This window comes from Aotus nancymaae, unplaced genomic scaffold, assembly GCF_030222135.1.
Source record: "Aotus nancymaae isolate 86718 unplaced genomic scaffold, 86718_ANA_hifiasm-v0.15.2.pri h1tg000014l, whole genome shotgun sequence".
In the NCBI taxonomy this organism is placed as follows: Eukaryota; Metazoa; Chordata; class Mammalia; order Primates; family Aotidae; genus Aotus; species Aotus nancymaae.
The window spans coordinates 58953441-58977195 of NW_026988425.1; the positions used below are offsets into that span (position 1 = coordinate 58953441).

The window sequence follows — 23755 nt, forward strand, 5'->3', positions numbered from 1 at the left end:
TTACGAAGTAGTTTCATTTATAGCTTCACATTTAATCTCTAAAAACCCCACTGCAAGGATGAGCCATTTTATACACAATGTGAAAAAGAAAGGGTTAAATAATAGGTCTACAATCTACTCTCTCTCTAGGGAGAGAGGAGCATGTGCCCAGGAAGACAGACCTGGAGAAATCTCTCTGAAACACTAACAACAAATCTCCTGGAAAAAACATAAATGATATCTGTTAGCTACAGAATTCTTCTTATTTATATAATTATTATTTACATACTTTTAGGATGTAGCTGAGATTGTTTATGGTAAACCAACCTGGAATCTATGGATTAATGGGGCATAACTGCCTGGAAAATGTAACTATCCAAGCATAAAATGAGTACGTTTTATGACCAAATCAACTTTGGTGTAAGTAATAAAGAAAGTTCTTATGTTAATATTAATCAGAGTGGGTTCTGAAGCAGAAAGGAAATACTTGGGAAGCTGTATTGGCATGCCTAGAACTCTCTGCTTTGCCTATGCCTCATGATCACTTGTATACTTGAAATTATTAGTGAAGCTTGATACTGGCTAAGATCGCTGATCTGCATGAGCATGATTTGACAATCCAATATTTTGTGTTACCCTACAAGGCAGCTGAGCCTCAGAGTGGTTAAGTGACTTGGTGCAAATCACGTGCCAAAACAAACTGCCAAATAGGACTAGGAACCAAATCTTAAATAACATTTTTTCAGCCATTTGACACATATTCTAATGTGATGGGGGGAAAACAACAACAAAAAACATGAGCTGTGTATCAGAAATAGACTTGCCTCCTGGATCCATAACTGATTAGCTGTTCAATCTTAGGCAAATAACTCATAATATTTAAAACCCATTTCCTGTGCAGTAGCTCTTAGATAAACTATAAAAGAGCTCTTAATGATAAGTGTAATGGATAAGCATGACATAATATGACAGAACATTTACAAACATTTCTAAAGAATGAAAAAAATTATTGCTTACTTTTTTCTTGTAATGCTTGCAATTTATTCAGTTCTTCATTCTCTTCATCACTATCTTCACTACTTGTACTGCTGACATCCAAAACTATGTCCCTTTTAGGGTCTACTCGGAGAAAATTGCGGCATTCAAAAGTCAGGTGACCAGCTAAATGAAACAAACAAAAAAATGTGACTGATAAAACTATAGATACATTATATATATTTGTATGTTTTGTTGCTTCACTGTAACCAAGAAGTTACAATTTCAATAATATAATGTAGAAAGCTTTAACTTTTATTCAGTTGGTGGTAGTTTGATTATTTTCCCTATACTTTTTCATGAATGTAATACTCAAAGAATTTTTTCCTTTCGTCATCAGAACTCCTTATTCAATAAGCATTTTTTGGAGCCACTTCTTATGGATTTCAAAGTACTGAGTTATTCTATTTCCCTTTCTAAAACTACAGTAATTTTTTAAACAAGTAAATTTAAAAAATAGCATCATATTTGGAATTTTATACTGTATTCCTTACCCATACTTTTTCTTTCCCAGTATGACTAATATACTTATGAAATTATATACCTTTCATCTAATTAAAGTTGACATAATAGACAAGCATTAATATAACTGAATGTGCTTTACTAAAGAATACCTAAACATTTAATTGTTGTATCATTCCTCTAAAGACTAAGAAAACTACAACAGTTTTCTACTTACATATGATATGTTTTAAAAGTCAAATATTACAAACACCATAAAAGTACAGGAAATAATGCAACCAATACCTAAATACCTATCATTCATACATTAACATTTTGGCATACTGTAAATTTGTTTAAGGAAAAAGCTCACTCGCATGCCTGTGCACACACACGCACACAGCTGGAGAGCTTGAATCAACTTCTGGAACACTTTCTCAATCTCATCTCATTTTTTTTGTCCTCTGAAGTGACTGCACAGAAGTTGGTCTCTATCATTCCCAAACATTGTGATATGTATTTTTTTAAAAAATAAACTCAATTATACCTATTATTCTGCAATTTTTTCCCACCACCCAGTATTTTGTGATTTATCTATGTTAACATAAACAGGTGTAATTTGCTCATTTTATCTAATTGATAATGTTCCACTGTATGAAAATTATATTTATTTATTTATCGTACTACTGATAGAAATGTAGATTGCTTACAGTAGTTTGCTATTATAAATAATGTTGAAATTAGTTGTACATGTCTCTTTGTGCACATGTACTAGGTTTTCTCTAGGGTTACAGATTTCAAGTTTTCTTAACAATTGAGAACAATGAAAAATAATGCAACCAAGTGCACTCACACACATATTCATGGATAAATACACCCTAAAACACAAAAACTGAAACAAAAGTTACATGAAGGATTTCTACATTCAAAGTTGAAAAAAACTAATGCTAATGGTGACCAAATAATTCATTTCACGATCCACTAATGATTCACTACAAGTCTATGCTAGGATTTGTTTCTAGTTCTCTCTTATTTTGTAGGTGAAAACCTTTGGGAGGCCTAGGTTTATATCAGAGACTCTCTGATTAGAATTCCAATCTTGCCTGGGCAGGGCCCTGGGCCTTGGTTTTATCTTCTGCATCCTGCCAGCCCATGAAAAATAGAAGTTCAAGAGCCTTGGGTTCATCAAATACTCCCAAGGCTTAATTCCTGGAACTTCTCCTTTCCTTTGGTTGTTGGCCTTTGAATATTCCTTAATTCTTTATTTTCTTCCTGGTATATTAACGTATCTAAAATGTGTACTGCACATTTTATACAAGTTTCTTAGTTGTTTCTTAATCCAGTTTGCCATATTATTAAAACAAGTTTTCCTCACTGTGATTTCCTTTCAAATGAATCATTCAGAAACACTGTTTTTATCTTCAAAATATGGAATTTTCAGCCTTTGTGTTTATTGTCTATCTCTAAATTTATTACACTGTTACCTCAGCCTCCCAAATAGCTAGGATTACAGGCACAAGCCACCATGCCCCACTAATTTTTGTATTTTTTAGTAGAGATGGGGTTTCACCATGTTGGCCAGTCTGGTAGTTGAACTCCTAACCTTGTGATCTGCCTGCCTCGGCCTCCCAAAGTTGGAGACTTCTTTCGTGGCCTAGGATGTAGTAAACTTAGGAAATATTTGTTACGTATTTTAAAAACGTAGTCACGTACTGCATAACGGTGTTTAGGTCAATGATGGACCACATAGACAACATTGGTCCCATAAGATTACAATACTGTTCCTTTTCAATGTTTAGATCTGTATAGACACAAAAAGTACTTACCACTGTGTTACCATTGCCTACACTAACTATTCAGTACAGTAACATGAGGTACAGGCTTGTAGCCTAGCTACAACAGCCTACACCACGTAGCCTAGGAGTGTAGTAGACTATACATCCAATTTTGTGAAAGTATACTCTATATTGTCCACACAAAGATGAAATTGCCTAATGACACATTTCTCAGAATGTATCCCTGTACACAACTATATATTGCTATTTGTTGAAAAGGATTCAACGTTTGCTTGTTCAATTCTGTTCCACATTAATTTTTTGTCTAATAATTTCTGATAGAAGTACTTAAAATTGTACAAGTATTAATTTGTCAATAATTGCTATTATAAACAATGCTGAAATGAGCAGCTGTACATGTCTCTTTTTGTGGATGCACCAGGTTTTCTCTAGGGTAGATTTGTCAATTTCTCCTTGTAATACAGTTTTTGCTATATATATTTTGAGACATTAGTAAATGCTTTCAAGATCATTATTTTATCTCTTTAGTTTATTGTTTTTGAGTTTCCCCGTATCCATAGTAGTGCTTTTGCCTCAAGAGTCTGAAATTACAATGTTTCTGCTACAGAAGGTAGCTAGTCAGGCATGAGCAAGAGAGGGCTCCCCCACTCACAAGGAACATCTGGCAACTATCAAGTGATGGTCCGGCAGCTGTCACACTGCCTCTCTAAAATGATAATCAGTCACTGCCAGTGCCAGGGAGAGGCAGTTTCTGAATAGATAAAAAATACCTGAAATTAGGCCGGGCGCGGTGGCTCCCGCCTGTAATCCTAGCACTTTGGGAGGCCAAGGTGGGGGGATCACCTGAGGTCAGGAGTTCAAGACCAGCCTGGCCATCATGGTGAAACCCCATCTTTAAAAAAAAAAAATACCTGAAATTGATAATCAGCAGCTTCCAATAAGATCTCAAGAACTGGGCAAGTGGGCTCAAGCATATACATTAAGAGACAAAATGAATGAATATGACCTTCAGGGAGCATATCACCAGAAAAGGGAAGAAAGCCTCAGGTGAACATGTGTACAACTCCAGTAAACACACTGTGCATGCCTACCTTCCAAGCGCAAGCAAGACACCGCACATAAGGGAAGAACGAAGGGAAAGGGGCAGAAGATGCTGGAAGTAGGCCAGCACGTAAAATGCTAGGTTCAAGGTTAAATGGGGCACTTGACCTCAAGGTGCCTATCTGGGCCTCTTTCAAGTATATTTTCCTTTCTTTCATTCCTGCTTTAAAGCTTTTTAATAAATGCCCACTCTTGCTCTGAAACTTGCCTCAGTCTCTTTTTCTGTCTTATGACCCTCAGTAGAATTCTATCTTCTGAGGTGGCAAGAATTGAGGTTTCTGCAGACCTGTATGGATTCGCCACCAGTAACTCAAATACCCACCACCACTAACAGTTCCACTAGTGTTCTTTTGTTTATTATTCATTGAGTAATATGAAATTGCCATTTTTGTAGGTAAAACAGTGGAATATCAGCAATGTTCAGTCAAATATGTTTTTTCCTTATCCCTTTATTTTGGAAATTTCTCTGTAGTTTTTAGTTTCATGTATAGTTTTATTAATCACAACACGTAGTTGGACTTAATTTTTTAAATTTGATTTGATATCAGCACAATTTTTAACATCAATTTCTTAGCATGGGAAAAATAGTTCCTGCCTATAAGAAGGAAGCAGTGTAAATTCACTCCTCATACCTACATATACTTACAAGGTGTAAGCTGACATTGTCAATTCTTGATTATTCATTTTCTTCTGATTCTTTTATGGAAGCTCAAACACGCTATATGCATTCTTGCTTCTTTCTTTAGACAGTGAGTGAAATTTCTTCTAATCCTTGCTTCACAGCCTTTTTGAGGAGTCTGACTTTATGTGAGGGGCTCCACCCTTGCCATACTGCCATCAACAGGGCTTGAAGGCTTCACTCTAAGGCTCTGAAAGGCCTACCCATTAGGCCTATGGATCCACTGTGTTCAGCTTACATTCCCTGCTCTGACTTCGAGCTCCTCTTCTTGTCTAACACCTGGGGATTTCCCTTTCATTCTTTTGAGCTGATTTGTTGTTGTTGTTGTTGCTGCTGTTGAGATAACACTTTTATTCTCCTGCATTGTTATGTGTTTGGAGCAGAATGGAAGGCTTTCTAGGTTTGGCTTGCCTCTTTGATCAGAACTCCTGATGATACAGGCAGGGCACGGTGGCTCACTTGAGTCTAGGAGTTTGAGACCAGCCTGGCCAACGTGGCGAAATCCTGTCTTTACTAAAAATATAAAAATCAGCTGGGCATGGTGGTGTATACCTGTAATTCCTGCTATTCAGGAGGCTAAGGCACAAAAATTGCTTGAACCTGGGAGGTGAAGGTTGCATGAGCCAAGATTACGCCACTGCACTCTAGCCTGAATAGCAGAGTGAGACTGCTTCAAAAAAAAAAAAAAGAACTCCTGATGATACAAACTTTACTGTACTCAAGCTAGCTTTGTACCCAAATACTTCTCATTGAAATAAATATTTAAACAAATAAAATGCTTAAACAATGACCACACTGTAGCAGTCTCTGCTCCATACCCATTTTAGCTTTGCTTCAAGCAAAGTGACCATAAGGTGATAAGACAAATTAATTGTGAAACTACAAATAAAGTTTCTTACTGTTTTTTTTTCCTATTGGGGAATAAGTTAGTGAAGCCTAGGAAATAACTGTGTTCCAAATTACAGTTCTTATGGCTAGCAATCTAGATGTTCTTGCAGCAAACAATGCAGAAGAAAAAAAAGGTGGAGGGCTCACCCTTCTTGATTTTAAAACTAATCATAAATCTACAGTAATCAAAGAAGTTGGTACTGGCATAAGAATAGACATACAGACCAAGGGAATAGAATTGAAAGTCTAGAAATAAGCGCATACATACATAGTGAACTGAGTTTTAGCAAGAGTGCTAAGTCCATCCAGGGTGGAAAGAATAGTCTTTTCAACAGATGGGACAGTGACAACTGGATTTCCACATGGGAAAGAATGTAGTTGAATTCCTCACCTCAGACCATAGGCAAAAATTAACTAAAAATGGGTCAAATAAAATATAAAACCATAAAACTCTTAGAAGAAAGCAAAGGAGCAAATGTTCATTACCTTGAATTTGGCAATGGATTATTTGATCTGACACCAAAAGCACAAGCAACAAAATAAAAGAAATTGATAAAATGGTCATCAGAATTAAAAACTTCTGTTCAAAGATTATTGTCAGGAAAGTGAAAAGTGACAGAGTGGGGGAATATATTTGCAAATTCTCTATCTGGTAGAGCTTAATATCCAGAATACATAAAGAACAACTATAACTCAACAACAAAAACACAAGCCAGTTAAAAAATGAGCAAAGGGCTTGAATAGACATTTGTCTAGGGAAGAAATACAAATGGCCAATAAGCATATGGAAAGATCCTTAACATCATTAGTCATTAAGGAAATGCAAATCAAACCCACAATCAGATACCACTTCATACCTACGAATATGGTCTAAATTGTTTCTACTCATAACACTTCTGACATCAATTGTGTGCGTTTTTTCTACACCAAGAGCCAGTTCTCCAACTTTCTGGACACTAACTGGGTGTCCTGAAATTCAATTCAATTCTGATACTACCCATGGTTAGCACAAGTTAAGGGCTCAGACCCACAAGACCATTCCCATTTCAGATGCCAATCACAAGACTGGGTCACAGCTTTATAAAGTCAGGGGGTTCCCACAATCACTCCTCAAATTTGAAAATTTGCTAGAAAGGCTCACAGAACTCAACAAAACAGTTTACTTACTATTACCAGTTTATTATACAGCATGGAACTCAGAACAGCCAAAAGGAGGAGATGCATAGGACAAAAAAAGGGCATAGAGCTTCCATGCACTGTGTGTGCCACAACTGTAGCACTTCTATGTGTGCACAAACCCAGCAGCTTTCTGTACCCTGTAGTTTAGGGGTTTTTATGAAGGCCCCATTAGATAGTCATGATTGACTCAGTCATTGACCACTGGTGATTAAACTCAATCTCTAGCTCCTGATCCCTCTCCCCTTTCTGGAGATCTGGAAGTGGGGCTGAAAGCTCCAACTTTCTAATCACACAGATTGTTTCTCTGGCAACTGGCCCCACCTTGAAATTATCTAGGAGACTCCCAAGAATCACCTTATTAGTATAAACTCAGGCATGGTTGAAAGGGGCATGCTATGAATAATAAAAGATGCTCCTATCACCCCTATCACTCAGAAAATTCCAAGAGTTTTTGAAGTTCTGTGTCAAGAACCAGGGACAATGACCAAATATATATTTCTTATTATCACAAATGGCTATTTTTTAAAAAGGAAAATAACAAGTATTGACAAAAATACAGAGAAATTAGAGCCCTTGTACATTTCTAGTGGAAATGTAAAATGACGTAGCTGTTATGAAAACCAGTTTGGCAGTTTTTCAGAAAAGTCAACACAGTAATTGTGCTCCTGTGTACGTGCTCCAAAGAATTGAAAACAGAGACTCAAACAGATACTTGTATATCAACATTCATTGCAGCACTATTCATAATAGCCAAAATGTGAAAACAACCAAGTATCTATCCACAGAGGAATGGAACAAAATGTGCTATATACATATAGGAAATAATCCAGTCATTAAAAGGAATGATGTTATAATACATGCTACAACACGGATGAATTACGAAAACATTATGCTAAGGGAAATAAGCCAGACACAAAAGGACAAATACTTGTATGATTCTACTTATATAAAATATCTAGAATAGGCAAATTCACAGAGAATAGACAGAGGTTACTAAGGGGAGAGTAACTGGTTAATGATTACAGATTTGGGGCAATGAAAAAGTTGTGGAATAAATGTCTCACTGCAACCTCTGCCTCCTGGGTTCAAGTGAATTTCCTACCTCAGCCTCCCAAGTAGCTGGGACTACAGGTGCATGCCACCATGCCCAGCTAGAGTGTGTGTGTGTGTGTGTGTGTGTGTGTGTGTGTGTGTGTAGTAGAGACAGGGTTTCACCATGTTGGCCAGAATAGTCTCAATCTTCTGACCTCGTGATCCACCCGCCTCAGCCTCCCAAAGTGCTGGGATTACAGGTGTGAGCCACCGCGCCCGGCAACAGAGCGAGACTCCGTTAAAAAAAAAAAAGTGGTAATGGCTGTACAACATTGTGAATTCATTTACTGTCACCAAATTTTATAGTTAAAAATGGTTATAATGGCAAATTTTATGTTATATATATTTTAACACAACTTTTTAAGCAAAGTAAACGAAAAAGAGCATGGCATAGTGTTAAATCTTACAGATAACCAGAGTTCGTATCTCAGTTTTCCCACCAACTAACACAGTAACCCTGGGCCTCAGTTTTCTGATTTGTAACAATAACAAAAATGACAACAATTATTGAGGACTTACTGAAGCCAGTCATTGATCCAAACACTTGCATGAACTCATTTAATGTTCACAACTCTATGGAATTAGGTACTATAATGATCTCACTTTACAGACAGGAAACTGAAACACAGTGATGAAGCAATTTGTCTAAGGTCATATAGTAAGTGCCAGCAGAGGTTTGTAACTAAGTAATCTGGCACTACAGAGCCACTGGTCTTGAATGTTCATAAAACCGGAGATCATGAAACTTACTTCACAGAGTTGTTTTAAGAATAAAATCCTATCTTTCATGCAGTTAGTACAGAGCCTAGCACCAAATAAGTATTTAATGCATGGTACCAGGCTATGACCATTTATTTTACTAATACAAGGAAAAGTATATTCTCCCCTTTCTTCCATCCAGGAGTAGCTAGGTTAGCAAATGCCAAGTAATTAAAAAAAAAAAAAAAGCCCTCCAGTTTCATTTTGACTATGTGAATAAAAATCTGACAATGTACACACACAAAAAAGCCCCTCTTGTTTTATAACTAGGGTACCCAAATGCCTACTTCTGGGATTACAGAATATATAGACTATGCTAACAACTACTAACTTTGAACCAGACTTTATCTAAAATCCTCAGATTTGAGAACAAACAAATTATTTTATAAGCTTTTAAATTCCTAAACCCAGTTAATTCCACCAAACTTCCACCTCCCTAATATTTTGGTTCCTCCCCGAAAAATGCTGGCCTCTTCTGTAGTCATACAATCTTTCTTGAAGTCTTTTGTTTCTTTGAGAGAGGATCTGACTCTGTTGCCCAAGCAGGAGTGCAGTGGCGCAATCTCAGTTCACTGTAACCTCTGCATCCTGGACTCAAGCCAACCTCCCACCTTAGCCTCTCAAGTAGCTGGGACTACAGGTACATGCCACTATGCCTAGCTAGTTTTTGTATTTTTTTTTTTTTTTTTTTTTTTTTTGTAGAGATGGGGTTTCACCATGTTGTCCAGGCTGGTTTCAAACTCCTGTGCTCAAGCTATCTGCCTGCCTCAGCCTCTCAAAGGGCTAGGATTACAGGCATGAGCCACTGCACCTGGCTACCTTCCTTGGAAGTCTTATCCTCATATTTATCTGTTTTATTTCCCTCACTGACCTAGCTGATCATTGCCCCTCTTTCCTAGTCTTTTTTGATAGATTCTTAAACATGTAACTGCCCTATGTGCTCAGATAATGTTACCACTACCCTTATGGGATATTTGGCTCTTCCTTGAGGGCATTTCTCTATAGTTAATGATCCTTTACCTCAGTATTATTAGTATTCTCCAGGCTTCTCAATATTGTTTCCAAGTAGTAGTCCTTAACTGTCCATTCAGCTGCCTGCTGCAGGTTGATAGCTCCATTCATTGAAATATTTTGAATCTGGCTCACACTCTAGCTGTTTACTCCAAGCTCTGCCATGAACTTGAATGGACAGCCTAGGTTGTTGGATAGCTTTTCTCAGTTCCCTGACATTCTAGATTTCATGGCCACACTATGGTCTTTGTCATTATCTGCAACTGTTTTATCACTGAAATTTTAAACTCCAATATTAAACTCTGTGTCTTTAATCCTTCCAGCTTTTTCATTCATTTATACTCACGTATAGATCTGTTTTTGATTCTCATTATGATCTTCAGTCCCTTAATACCTTCATTTTTTCCCAGTCTTAAATCTCTCATTACTGACAATATGAACAACCTTTTACAAGTCTGACTCTTTTATATACACTAGTTCATCCTCATTGCAGACAAATGAATCTGACTCAAAGTTACCATTTCTCTGGATTGTTACCCACCCCCCACCACAGCCACCACCCCACAGAGTAGTCAAGCAATGCCTGCGTTTAACAACCACATGTTTATGCATATTAGCATCTTTTAATTGTCCTTAGTCAACTTTCTCTCCTACTTTTCTCAATGACTTTCCTAAACTTGTACCTGCCTCAAAACATTCATCAGTCACTGTCCTGTCCTACTCAAACTCCCTAAGGAGACAATCCTGTCTTCTAATTTAAAAAGAAAATTGAGATTACCAGGCTGCATCTTCTGCTTTCTGCTTTCTATCTCCACCTGAAAACATCTGTATCTACTCTCATCTAGTTCCCTCCAAACTTCAGAGGTATCTTTGTCATATCTCTTAGAGAAACTTGCCTATTAATCTTTTCTTATCTCCAGTATTTGCAATATGTCCTCTAATGTTCCCTCAGTCTATACAAACATTTTATATCTTAAAAAAATTTCTTGAAAATGGAGACTACCTTGGCTTTCTTTACTTCATCTCCCACCACTCAGGCCTGAATCTACACAGCTTGTTTCATACAACTCTACTTAAACTAATCTTGCTAAGGTAAACAAAGCATCCTATCTGCCAAACCCAATGAACATTTTTCAATTCATTTCTTACAAATCTTATCTGTTGCACCTGACACTGTCCCTTCAATTTTGAAAATATTTACTCCTTTGCACTCTTGTTTCTTTTGTCTTATCTTCCTAGTCACTCTCCCTTGGTTTATGCCTATATTATTTTACTCCACCATCTGATACTTTATGAGGAGCCTGTTCTTGGTTATTCTAAAATATGTTTAATTGAATATCATATAGGTCAGCAAAATATAAATGTGTAGAAAAATAGGTTGGTTGTTTCTAGGAAACAAAAGCTGTACTGTTAGAAAGACTTCAATAAGTTGCTTTTAAAAAGCAGTTGATAAGGCCGGGCGCAGTGGCTCACGCCTATAATCCCAGCACTTTGGGAGGCCGAGGCGGGTGGATCACGAGGTCAAGAGATCGAGACCATCCTGGTCAACATGGTGAAACCCCGTCTCTACTAAAAATACAAAAATTAGCTGGGCATGGTGGTGCATGCCTGTAGTCCCAGCTACTCAGGAGGCTGAGGCAGGAGAATTGCTTGAACCCAGGAGACGGAGGTTGCGGTGAGCCGAGATCGCACCATTACACTCCAGCCTGGGTAACAAGAGCGAAACTCCGTCTCAAAAAAAGAAAAAAAGAAAAAAAAAAAAAAAAGCAGTTGACAAATTAGGCAATGGCAATAAGACTATAAAAGGAAAAAAAGAACCTAAAATAATGGGAGAAGGTATCTGTTTCTCAATGGGACTGCCATTGGCATTTGGGGCCAGAAGATTCTTCACTGTCTAGGACTGTCCTACCATTGTAGGACGTTTACAATCTCTGAGCTCTACATAGTAAGTGTCATAGTGCTACGCCCTGTATCCTGTTGTTGACAACTAAAAAACACCTCTACAGACTTCTAGGGAGGCAGTACCACCTGTGCTTGAGAATTAACGATACATTTCTTTTCAAGTATCTTAACTTCTTGTCTACCTTTGAAGCAGCAAACTATAAAAAATAGAGCGAAACTCCATCTCAACAACAACAACAAAAAAATAGAAAATGCATTTCAGATGTGGTTTACACAAACAAGACTGAACACCAATAAACAGACATATGAACAGGCAATTAAAAAAGTGATAAATTTATATTTATGTAAAATGTTAGAGGTATTTACATATTTGTTTCTATTTCTTGCTGCTATGATCAACCATCGGGTCTACTATACTAATCTTTTAATCATACTTTCTGAGAACTATCATAGTTATTTGAGACATTTGTCCCATAAATAATCTCAAGGCTTAATGTCCTTGTAGTTTTTAAATATTCTGATGGTACCAACTTAAAAAAATTCTAATAAAAACTCATTATTGAAATAACTCTTTTTCTGTTAATTTCTTTTAAGTTAATTTCGCTAAGGAAATTCTGCCACAGAAAGAGACCTATGTTATTTAATAATATATTCATCCTTAACTTGAAATTTTAGAAAACAATATATCCATTATTAAAATATACTAAGATCTTTTTCTATCAAGTATTGAAATTCTTTATATTGTACAATCTGAACAACTATTTTCGCAACAAAAGAGACTATTCTTTTGCAAATAACTGAAAAATACCCATATTTTGGGGCATTAAAAATATTTCAAATGGTCTTCTTGACCTTTCTCTTACCTCTATACAAGCAATACAAAAATTCTGGCCCCCAAATAAAAGAGAAGCTAATTTGTAAATGCAATTTCTATTAGAAAGACATGTAAGTTGAAAAGGCCTTCATCTTTAATAGTTGTAGAGACGTAAATTTAATGCAGAAGGGAAATATTACTAAATTTTTCCACAGGAGACAAATCAGAAATTGTTTAATAACTAAATCACTAAAATCAATGATCTAAATAATAAAGCAAAAATAACTAAATGTAGAAAGATTGACAAAACTATTTGCTGAGTTAGCTTCTCTAAAAGGATTCTAATTACTGCAGATGCTTCCATTGTTGTCTTAAATAAAACAACAATAAGGAGACTACATCAACAAATATTCTACTTCCAGAAAATGAATTTAATTGCTTTCCTCAAAGTCTTAGGTAAAAAGAAGTCTAAGTGTAGAGACTGATATTAGTAGACAGACTGGGAAATCCATTCCAGATTTTGAAGTAAATGAAGCATTGGTAGGTTCTTAATTCTTGACTAAAGAAATGAGGCAGGTAAGTTAGCAATGATACTTAAGTTAGCATGGTTGAAAGAAAGCAGAAATAAATATAAACAAATTTAAAAATAGAAAAGATTTCATTGCACTCACTTCTTGCATGCAAGTACATTCTTCAGTTTTCATTTATGTGAGTGATATGTATAGTTATATACGCAATTTTGCTACTTCAGCAAGCTTCCCTCGAGCCAGTTTTCGTTTTGTTTGGAAGTATGTGACCTGTTCTCTCAGCACCCTTTCAACGTGCCCTTCTGATGGATATTTTTGCCAAGTACTCTCTTATCACAAGTTCTTGCATGAACATCTTTTTGTCAAATCACTCTTAGTAAAACATAATAACTCTTCAATGAATTGGAGTGCATTAACAATCCAGGCTAATTCTCACGGTCTCTAAACAACTTAGAAAATAGCAAATGTTGTTATTATAGCTGTTAGTAAAACTTTAGGAATTGCTATATTTAACTGAAGAATATTTATTTACAGTATAAAATTACAAATTTATATTATATAATTATGCATGTTTAATTTTACCTTTTCATTCATCATAACAATTATTGTTTAAATCAAATTTTCACCCATGAGCAGAAATTCTAAGATAAATTAAATCTTTAAAGTAAATGTAATAAACACAAAAAAACTTCACAGATAGTTTGCATTGCCTTTACCTTTTCTCCTAGTGTGTGGAAAAGAAGGAAAGAATAAATATGTATATACTTCTTAAAAAATATACTTTCTCCAAACTCCTAAATCTACTACTAACCACCTGTGTCTTCATGGTATTTTTGTTAGTAATCAGATGCATATCTGTTATTTGTCTAAGGCAGGGAAGAAAAGTGAATTTTTAGTGCTAACTGAGGAATTTCTGTAACAACCAGATGTTAGCTTAAGGCTAAAGGACTATGCAACGGGGCCCCTGAAATCAGGAAACTATGTTATATTGCCCAAAGAGGCCATGATTCCAGTATGAATAACGCAAAACATGTCATCTTTTAGAGTACTTACGGTAGCCACATTTTTTACAGCCTGCTCTGACACTGTCCTTGTTGCAACCTGAAATACAATTGGATAGAATTTTAGGAAGTAAATAAATATGCAAAAACCTAAAAACTTTATTGCATAAAAAAGTTTTGCATACAATTTGTTGTAGAACTCCCTTTTCTTTCTTTCTTTTTGTTGTTGTTGAGACAAAGTCTCACTGTCACCAAGGTTAGAGTGCACTGACATGATCACAGCTCACTACAGCCTCCAACTCCTGGCTCAAGTGATCCTCCTACCTTAGCCTCACAATTAGCTGAGATTACAGGCATGTGCCACCACATTTGGCTAACTTTAAAATTTTTTTTTAGAGATGAGGTTGTGCTTTGTTGCCCAGGCTGGTCTCAAATGTCTGGCCTCAAGAGATCCTCCTCTGGCCTCTCAAGGTACTGGGATTATAGGTAAGAGCCACCGCACCCAGCAGAACTTATTTCTTTAAAAAACAGCAACAACAAAAAAGTCATCCCTGACCCAGCTTAATGACCTACTCAATTATTCTGACTCTTATAAATCAATAGAAAGGCCAATTCACTCAAATTATTTGACAAATACATCAATAACATAAAAATATGCCCCACATCATGTATCATCAGAGAAATGCAAATAAAAACCACAATGAGATACCATCTCACACCAGTGAGAATAGTTATGATTAAAAAGTCAAAGAACAACAGATATTGGTGAGGCTGTAGAGAAAAGGTATTGCTTAGACTGTTGGTAGGAATGTAAATTAGTTCAGCCACTGTGGAAGGCAATTTGGAGATTACTTAAAGAACTTAAAACAGAACTATTATTTGACCCAGCAATCTCATTACCAGGTACATATCCAAAAATAATAATAGTAATAATCATTTCACCAAAAAGAAGCATACCCACATCTTCATTGCAGCACTATTCACCATAGCAAAGACATGGAATCAACTGAGGTGCCCATAAACGGTGGATTAGATAAAGAAAATGCAGTACATACATACTTTGGAATACCATGCAGCCATGAAAAGGAGCAAAATTACGTCTTTTGCAGCAACATGAATGTAGTTGGCAGCCATTATCCTAAGTGAATTAACACAGGAACAGAAAACCAAATACTCCATGTTCTCATTTATAAGTAGGAGCTGAAATATTAATACTTATGAACATAAAGATGACAACAGTAGATATTGGGGACCATTGGGAGGGGAGGGAAGACAGGGTTGAAAAACTGTTGGGTACTATGCTCAGTACCTGGGTGATGGGATCATTTGTACCCCAAACCTCACCATAACGCAATATAACAAACCTGCAAATGTATCCACTGTATTTAAAAGTTGAAAAATAAAAGAAATTTAATAAACAGTTAAGAGTTTAAACATTCCAGGAATTTTACAACATTGAGGAAGAAATTCCAGGTTACTCTGTCCTGTCCCTCAAAAATAATTAACTTATTAGATATATATATATATATATATATGGACATTAAAATTAACAAATATTTTCCTGTTTTCCATTAGAAGAAAAAAAATCTATTTTCTTATAAGAATTGGTGAAATTCCAGATAATTTACTGTAATTGCTAGGTATTATAAGAAATATTTAAATTTAACACTCAAAAAAATTTTGGAAAGAGAAAACAAACTAGTCATATATCCACCCAGTTCTGATAAATATTTACAAATATAGTAACCCTGTATAATTAGTAGTACATGCAGGTAATGCTGAAGATATAAATACCACAGACAAATTAAAACTGATTTCTTTTTATTGTGATAAAATATAAATAACATAAAATTTGCCATCTTAACCATTTTAAAGTGTACAATTTAGGTGTATTAAGTATATTCACGATGTTATACAACCATCATCACTATTCATTTCTAAAACTCTTTCATCATCCCAAACAGTAACTGTATTCATTAAACAACTGACTATTCCCTCTTCCCTCTAGCCCCTATAATCTCTATTCTACTTTCTATCTCTATGAGTTTGTCTACTCTAGTTACCTCACATATAGGGAAATCATACAATATTTGTCTTTTGGGCCTGGCCTATTTTACTTAGCAGAATGTTTTCAAAGGTCATTCCTTTTTATGGCTGAATAATATTCCATTGTAAGCATATATAGTTTAAGTGAATTTTATCCTCCAATAGTGGTTTCAATCAACCAATGAAAGGCCCTGTATACTATTATTCCATTTTCTTTGCTAAAGGGCATATAATTCCCAAACCCTTGAAATGGAGATATAATCCTAACTAAATAATATATTTAGATACAGAGTCTAAATGTAAAACATTACTAACTTTAAAATATAATGTTAAAACTATTTCTTTGATGTTATGAAGTTAAAACATTAGTTATTTTCCCCTTAAATTCTAATATTGTTTTAAAGTATACATTATTGAGGTGGGGCTTCGTGATTTACGCCTGTAATCCCAGCAGTTTAGGAAGAATCCTTGAGGCCAAGAATTTGGGACCAGTCTGGGCAACATAGCAAGACCACAGCTCTACAAATTCTTTTTTTTAATTAGCTGGTTGTGGCATGTGCTTATAGTCCTAGCTACCTGGGAGGCTGAGATAGGAGGATCACTAGAGTCCAGGAGTTTGTGGTTACAGTGAGCTATGACTGTACCACTGCACTCCAGCCTAGGTGACAGAGTGAGACCCTGTCTCTAATTATTCTAGTAACAGTACAGTCTATTCTGCTATAACACTTGTTTCAAAAATGCAAATAGCATTCTAATGTAACTGATACATTAGGGAACAATTTGAGTATAACGTGACTTTAATGCACATAAAATGCTAACTAAATCAAACATTGCATACAGCTAATCTGAACCACCCAGGAGTATATAAACTACACAAGCATATATATCGCAAAACATTTCTAGTGACTTCAGTTCACTGCAAATGTTGCAAACAACAGCCATTCACATCTGGTGTTAAAACTTTTCATGGATTTCTTATTGCCCTCTTATGCCATTTCATAATAACTCATGAATTGCAACTCTTCTGAAGCTCACTTGCACAGCAAACTCCAGGTTTTGTAAAGGTACAATGTCAGACTTACTGTAATATTTATGTAGTTTTCAACCAATTAACATGTGTAAAACTGTGCTACTGTTTCTATTAGGTTCCTATCTTTTTTTTTTTGAGACCAAGCCTCGCTCTATCGCCCAGGCTGGAGTGCAGTGGCATGATCTCATCTCATTGCAACGTCTGCCACCCGGGTTTAAGTGACTCTGGTGCCTCAGCCTCCCGAGTAGCTGGGATTACAGGCACCCACCACCACGCCTGGCTAATTTTTGTATTTTTAGTAGAGACAGGGTTTCACCATGTTGGTGCCTATCTTTTTTTAATGTGTCATTGAAGCTTTTGAGCATTGTGCTCTAATCCCATTGCTTCCCTATAAGCCCTGTCATAGTTAAAAATATGTTTTATTGCAGCAGAATTGACTATAAAATCTGAGGGCCTTTCATTTATGAAAACAACTGCATGTTGAAAAAAAGCTCAAAGAATTGGAGTCAGTGTTAAATCTGTTTCCATAGAAACTGTAGATGCTAAAAAATATGGAACAAAATTATGCTAAATGCATCATTACTATTCCTACAACAGAATAAAAATGTTGAAATAGACAGATTTGAAACAATCTTATCTCAGCATATTCGAATTGAACTCATGACAAAAGGCACAGATAAAACTCATCATTCAAGTATCTCAGAGTTTTAGAATAAACTATGAAACATTTTTCTTGGCAGGTCATCTTTTGTAATAAGTTGAAACTTTTACATGAAAGGGAAATATAACCAGAACCCTAAATAAAGTACTTTATATCAGCTATTTCCTCACCAGTCTTTGGCTAAATTATGATTTCAGCTTCATTAGTCTTTAATTTTCATGACTGCCTGGGCAACTGAATGCTTCTACCCAAGAGTTTTAATTTGAGGCAACTGACTTAATGGATCTGAGACAAGTGACACAATGAAGTGGGGACAGTTAATTCATTCTGCTGTCAGGATCCAGTTTCCAGGGGCACTGATGTCACTGGCAGTAGCAGCCCTAACAAGGTCTAGCCTTGTGCAGGATCTTGGATATGGGTTCCCTGGGTCATTTCTATTTTCTGACCCTTATTATGCAGGTTTTGCTTAGATTCAGTAAGCTACCTGATATCTTTCCTTTTCTGCCTAAATTAACTAGTCAGTTTCTATGGTTTGGAATAAGAACCCTGGCCGATACAATGGTACTCGAAATCCATGTCAAACTGACTATAGTAGGGCTATATTGTGAGGCCCTACTCAGCTAAGTTACCTACTTTCCTGCCTTAGGCTCCTGTGCAGTTCTTCGCTCCATTCCTTTCTGAAGTTTGCTAAGGCCCAGAGTAATACAGTGTGCCCATTTCAAAATTTTCCTTTCTAATCATGACCTGCAATCCAAAAGGCATTAAATAAAAACTTACAAATTTGACATTAGAAAAAAACTGGCAAAAACCACCAAAAACAAATTCAAAAGACACACAGAAACTTAAAAAAAAAAATTTGCACCTCATAGGACCAAAAAAGGGCAATTATCCCTATGTATACAGCTTAGCAAATCATTAAGAAAAAAACTAGTAACCAATAGGAAAAAAATGGGCAAAGGAAGTTCACAGAAAAGGAAATAGAAATGACTCTGAAACATGTCGAGATATGCTCAGTCTTATTTAAAACAACAGGTAAAATGTACATTAAAAACTATACTGGGATTCCATTTTCACTTATCAGAGTAGCAAAGATTGAAAAGGTTGAAGGAAGTGTAGGGAGGCATACTCTCATACATTGCGTGTAGGAGCATAAATTAGTACTATCTCTATGGAAAGCAAGCTGACAAAACCTGACCAAATTACAAATGTACACACCTCTCTAATATGGCAATCTCACATTTGGGAATGAGTCCTCCCAATTTATTTGCACAAATGCATACTGACTTATGTACAATGTTATTCATTATAGCATTGTTTGTAATAGAGACAGTAGAAATAACCTAAATATCAATAGGGAACTGGCAAAATCAATTATGGTATGAAATAATGAGGATGGTCTTTATTTAGTGATGTCATGATTGCTAAGATATATTGAAAAGAGAAAAAAGCAAGGTACAGAACAGTGTTTATGGCATATTGGCATTTGTATAAAAAAAAAGATGATGACAGAGCAGGAGCGCCATCATCTCAGACAAACACCACCACTTCAAATTCCAGCTCCTGTTCTAGCCTCAACTATTTCAAGGAAATTACTTCTCTTCTCACTACAAGCAGCCAGAAAGAGCAGACAGTAAAACACAGATGAGACAGTTCGGGCACAGAGAGAGGTCGGGGGAAAAGTCTCTTGAGTAACTGCCAGACTTCACCCTTATACAATGGGCCCCAGTAAAACAGTGGACCTTAATAAGCACATTCCTTTCCCTTCAGGTGCACTAAGAAAGGGATGCTAAAAGCAGACTCAGGGGATATGCCTGCAGCTGCAGAGAGATGAATGGGAACAGACACACAACTCTCCCTCCCAGATAATTACAACAAAGAGACACAGCAGTCCAAGCCTCTGATAAACTCTCCTACCTTGAATCCTTAAAAACTCTTAGTCTGGGGCCAAGGCACTTTGGTAGGCGAAGGCAAGCAGATCATGAGGTCAAGAGCTTGAGACAATCCTGGCCAATATAGTGAAACCCCATCTCTATTAAAATACAAAATATAGCTGGGCGCGGTGGCGCGCACCTGTAGTGCCAGGTACTTGGGAGGCTGAGGCAGAAGAATTGCTTGAACCCAGGAGGCAGAAGTTGCAGTGAGTCAACATCACCCCACTGCGTTCCAGACTGGAGCCTGACAACAAAGCGAGAATCTGTCTCAAAAAAAAAAAACAAACAAAAAAAAACTCTTAGTCTGTTAGAGAGTGTGCCTCTGACCTAACTCGGCCAGAAAGCCCCTCTCAGGTTTTTTTTTTTCTAAAATAAATCTGTCCTGACTGGTGAGCCACCTTTTCGTAGTTAAGAATTAAAGAGGAGGCCGGGCGCAGTGGCTCAAGCCTGTAATCCCAGCACTTTGGGAGGCCGAGGCGGGTGGATCACGAGGTCAAGAGATCGAGACCATCCTGGGCAACATGGTGAAATCCCGTCTCTACTAAAAATACAAAAAATTAGCTGGGCATAGTGGCGCGTGCCTGTAATCCCAGCTACTCAGGAGGCTGAGGCAGGACAATTGCCTGAACCCAGGAGGTGGAGGTTGCGGTGAGCCGAGATCACGCCATTGCACTCCAGCCTGGGTAACAAGAGTGAAACTCCGTCTCAAAAAAAAAAAAAAAGAATTAAAGAGGAAATAAAAAATATTAGACATATCTCTGTAAGGATATAAGTTGGTTACTTGAAGAAAGAAAAGTAAGTCTGGATGGAGAAAGAGTTGAGTAAGAGACATGTCACTATATGCCTTTTGGTACCTTTAAAATGTGAAAGGTGATTAAATTACCCTTTCAAAAACCAGTCTGGAAAATCTCCCTTAAACAAAACTTTAACACTAAGAAAAGTAATTGTCAAGTAAATATTAACTGACAAAAGGCAATGATTCCATTTGTAAATTCTTCAGAGAGACTACACTGCAGACTTTGAATATAATTTCATTAACTCACGATGTCAGGAACAAATTTTAGAGGTCTTCATTCTTACACTTGTTAAATATTAAGGGCTTACTCTGAATCTAGTATTCTGTTAAACAACTTGGGTGGTGGTGGGAGGACACAGGTAATTGGGCTGGTTCTTTATCTTCCAGTAACTTAAAGTAGCCACATTAATTTTGAATATAACTCACTGCTTACGATGATGTACAGTTGCTAAGAGGTACTCAACAAATATTTATTGATTTGAGGTTATAAGCTTCGGAAAAGACAGCCATGTTTCATTTAACGACAGGGATATGTTCTAGGAAATGTGTTGTCAGGCAATTTTGTCCTTGTGGCAACATCATAGTGTACATAAACCTCGGTGATTAGGCTACTTATACACCTAGGCTGTATGGTATGGTCTACTGCTCCCAAGCTACAAACTTGTACAGTATGTCACTGAATGCTGCAGGCAACTGTAACACAACGGTGAGTACTTGTATATCTAAACAAACCTAAATATTGAAAAGGTACAGTAAAAAGTATTATAATCTTATGGGACTACCACTGTATATGCAGTCAGTTATTGACCAAAACATCATTTTGTGGTGCATGACTGTACTTCAGAAGTTGGGAACTGGCAACTTCTCCAGACCCCAGTCGTCAACTAAGAAACCTGACAGTGCCTGCTGTGTCACTTGCCCATCCAAGGTATAATAGGTATTAGAAAAAAAGGAATAAAAGAGAACAATAATAGAAATAAAAATAATGGCTGCTGGGCATGGGAGGAAGGAAACAACAGCGGCAAAAGAAAACTTTCTGTGGTGATGAAAATACTCAAAATCTTAATCTGGGTGATAGGTAGATGTGTGTGTGTGTATTTGCGTGTGCACATACGTGCATATACACACATACTTATTTGTCAAAATTATTCAAACTGAACATTTGTGATCTGTGCTGTTTTTAAAATATGTAAATTACATCCTAGTAAAGTTAGCACAAAGGAAAAAAATTTTCAAGTTAACGGTAGGCAAAGAAGAAATGGAAAAAATGAGAAAACCAAAAGAAGGGACAAAAATAAAAGGACTGAGAAAAACTGAGAGAAAGATAGAGAGTCCACAGCAGTTGCTTCAGGTTGGCCAGTGGTGTCCAAAGGAATGCTATATCTGATCTAACTTTATTTCCTTGAAATTTTGCATCACCTATCTTTCCAAAGTCAACAACTTAGTCACTGGGAACTTAATATTACATTTTTCTTATTGCCTATTTGGGAATTTAGGGAAGCCTGACATTTTCATTATATTAAAATATTTTCTACAATCACTTAAACTTAAACATATACAGCTTAAGTAACTAAGTTTTTTTAGTACTAAGTAATTAGAAATTGCAATTATCTCTGTCATAAGATCCATTCTTTTCATTTTTAATTGGATTAGATTCAATTAGATTAGATTCATTTTCTGTTTAGTAAAAAGTTTCACATTTGGTTACTTCATTATGGTTTTAGTTATAATCTGCAGACCTTTAGAGACAATTTCAATTTCTTCTGCTTTTAAAATTCAAACTGCAGTCATATTTTATAAGTGCTAATATCTATTTATATAAATAATATACATGCTCTGCTTAAGTTGATGTGAAGTAAAATTCCAAGTATTTAATTTTTCTACCAATTTATATTAAAAATTCACAGATATATACCTTTCTTTGGGACCCCAAATGCTGTACCAAAGGCAAAGTAGAAAAATCAGTGGAAAGAAATCTTTTACTAAAACATTAATACTTCATTAATAACATAATTTTAAAAATGGGCTAAATGAGTTTTTCAATTCAAGTATTCTGAAATAGCAGATGTCTTAATAGTCCATTAAAAATGTCTTCATAGGCCAGGTGTGATCCTGTAATCTCAGCACTTTGGGAGGCTGAGGTAGACGGGTCACTTGAGGCCAGGAGTTCAAGACCAACCTGGGCAACATGGTGAAACCCCATCTCTACTAAAATTCCAAAATTTAGCCAGGCGTGGTGGCATACACCTGTAATCCCAGCTGCTAGGGATGCTGAGGCATGAGGATCACTTGAATGCAGGAAGTGGAGGTTGCAGTGAGCTGAGATTGTGCCCTGCACTCCAGCCTGGGTGACACAGAGAGACTCTGTCTCTAAATAAGTAAAATTTAAAAAATGCCTTCAATATCATTTGACCCCAAAAGGAGAAATAGTAAACCAAAGAGCTGTTTAAACTACTGATATGAGTTTTATACCGATATGAAATATATAAAACTCTTTAGTCTACATGCCTTATAAAGTACAAATAATCTGTGAAAAAAAAAGGCATAAGAAGAGACAGAGAAATTTCATTACCTAATGAAACAGAAGGAACACTGTATTAGTTTAACCTGTTTAGTACTATATTCTGCTCAGCAGCAGTTATAGTAATCAACCCTCTAAATATTCATTATTTATCTATCATGGGTATAACTTTGAACTCGATGTTAAAGAAGCCATAGGGATGAATCAAGCCCCTAGGGATGAATCAAGCCCCTACACCAGGATATCCAATCTTCTGGCTTCCCTGGGCCACACTGGAAGAAGAAGATTGTTTTGGGCCACACTTGCATTGTACTTTTACAGCACTATCACACCTATTACCTCAATTTTTTGCTGGGTTTAAACAGTTTATCTATATCTTGCCATCCAACTTAATGGCTCAATTTAACATTATTATACTTTGAAGCATTATTTTGAATTGAAAGAAGGTCAACATATCTATAACATTGGTGTAAGTTTAAGAGAATTTTAATAAGGGCTTAAAAATCACTTTTGTCCTCCTTCTTAAGTAGTATTTTTATGTATTGCTTAAAGTTTTATGAGGGTAT

At 36.3% G+C, this 23755-nt stretch overlaps 1 protein-coding gene across 2 annotated transcripts in view; it reads right to left on the reverse strand.

Annotated features, from left to right (window-relative positions):
* Positions 1 to 23755, reverse strand: part of SREK1IP1 (SREK1 interacting protein 1) — a 51375-nt gene that overhangs the window by 22731 nt on the left and 4889 nt on the right. Inside the window, exons 1-3 of one of the 2 annotated variants that reach the window (XM_064376013.1) lie at positions 15264 to 15312; positions 14257 to 14304; positions 997 to 1140 (exon numbers count right to left, since the gene is read on the reverse strand). In XM_064376013.1, the coding sequence (XP_064232083.1) occupies positions 997 to 1140; positions 14257 to 14304; positions 15264 to 15276 (205 nt within the window). In that variant the 5' untranslated portion in view covers positions 15277 to 15312. Of the gene's footprint in view, positions 1 to 996; positions 1141 to 14256; positions 14305 to 15263; positions 15313 to 23755 lie in introns of those variants that run through there. The other variant, XM_012462279.3, reaches the window with a different exon arrangement.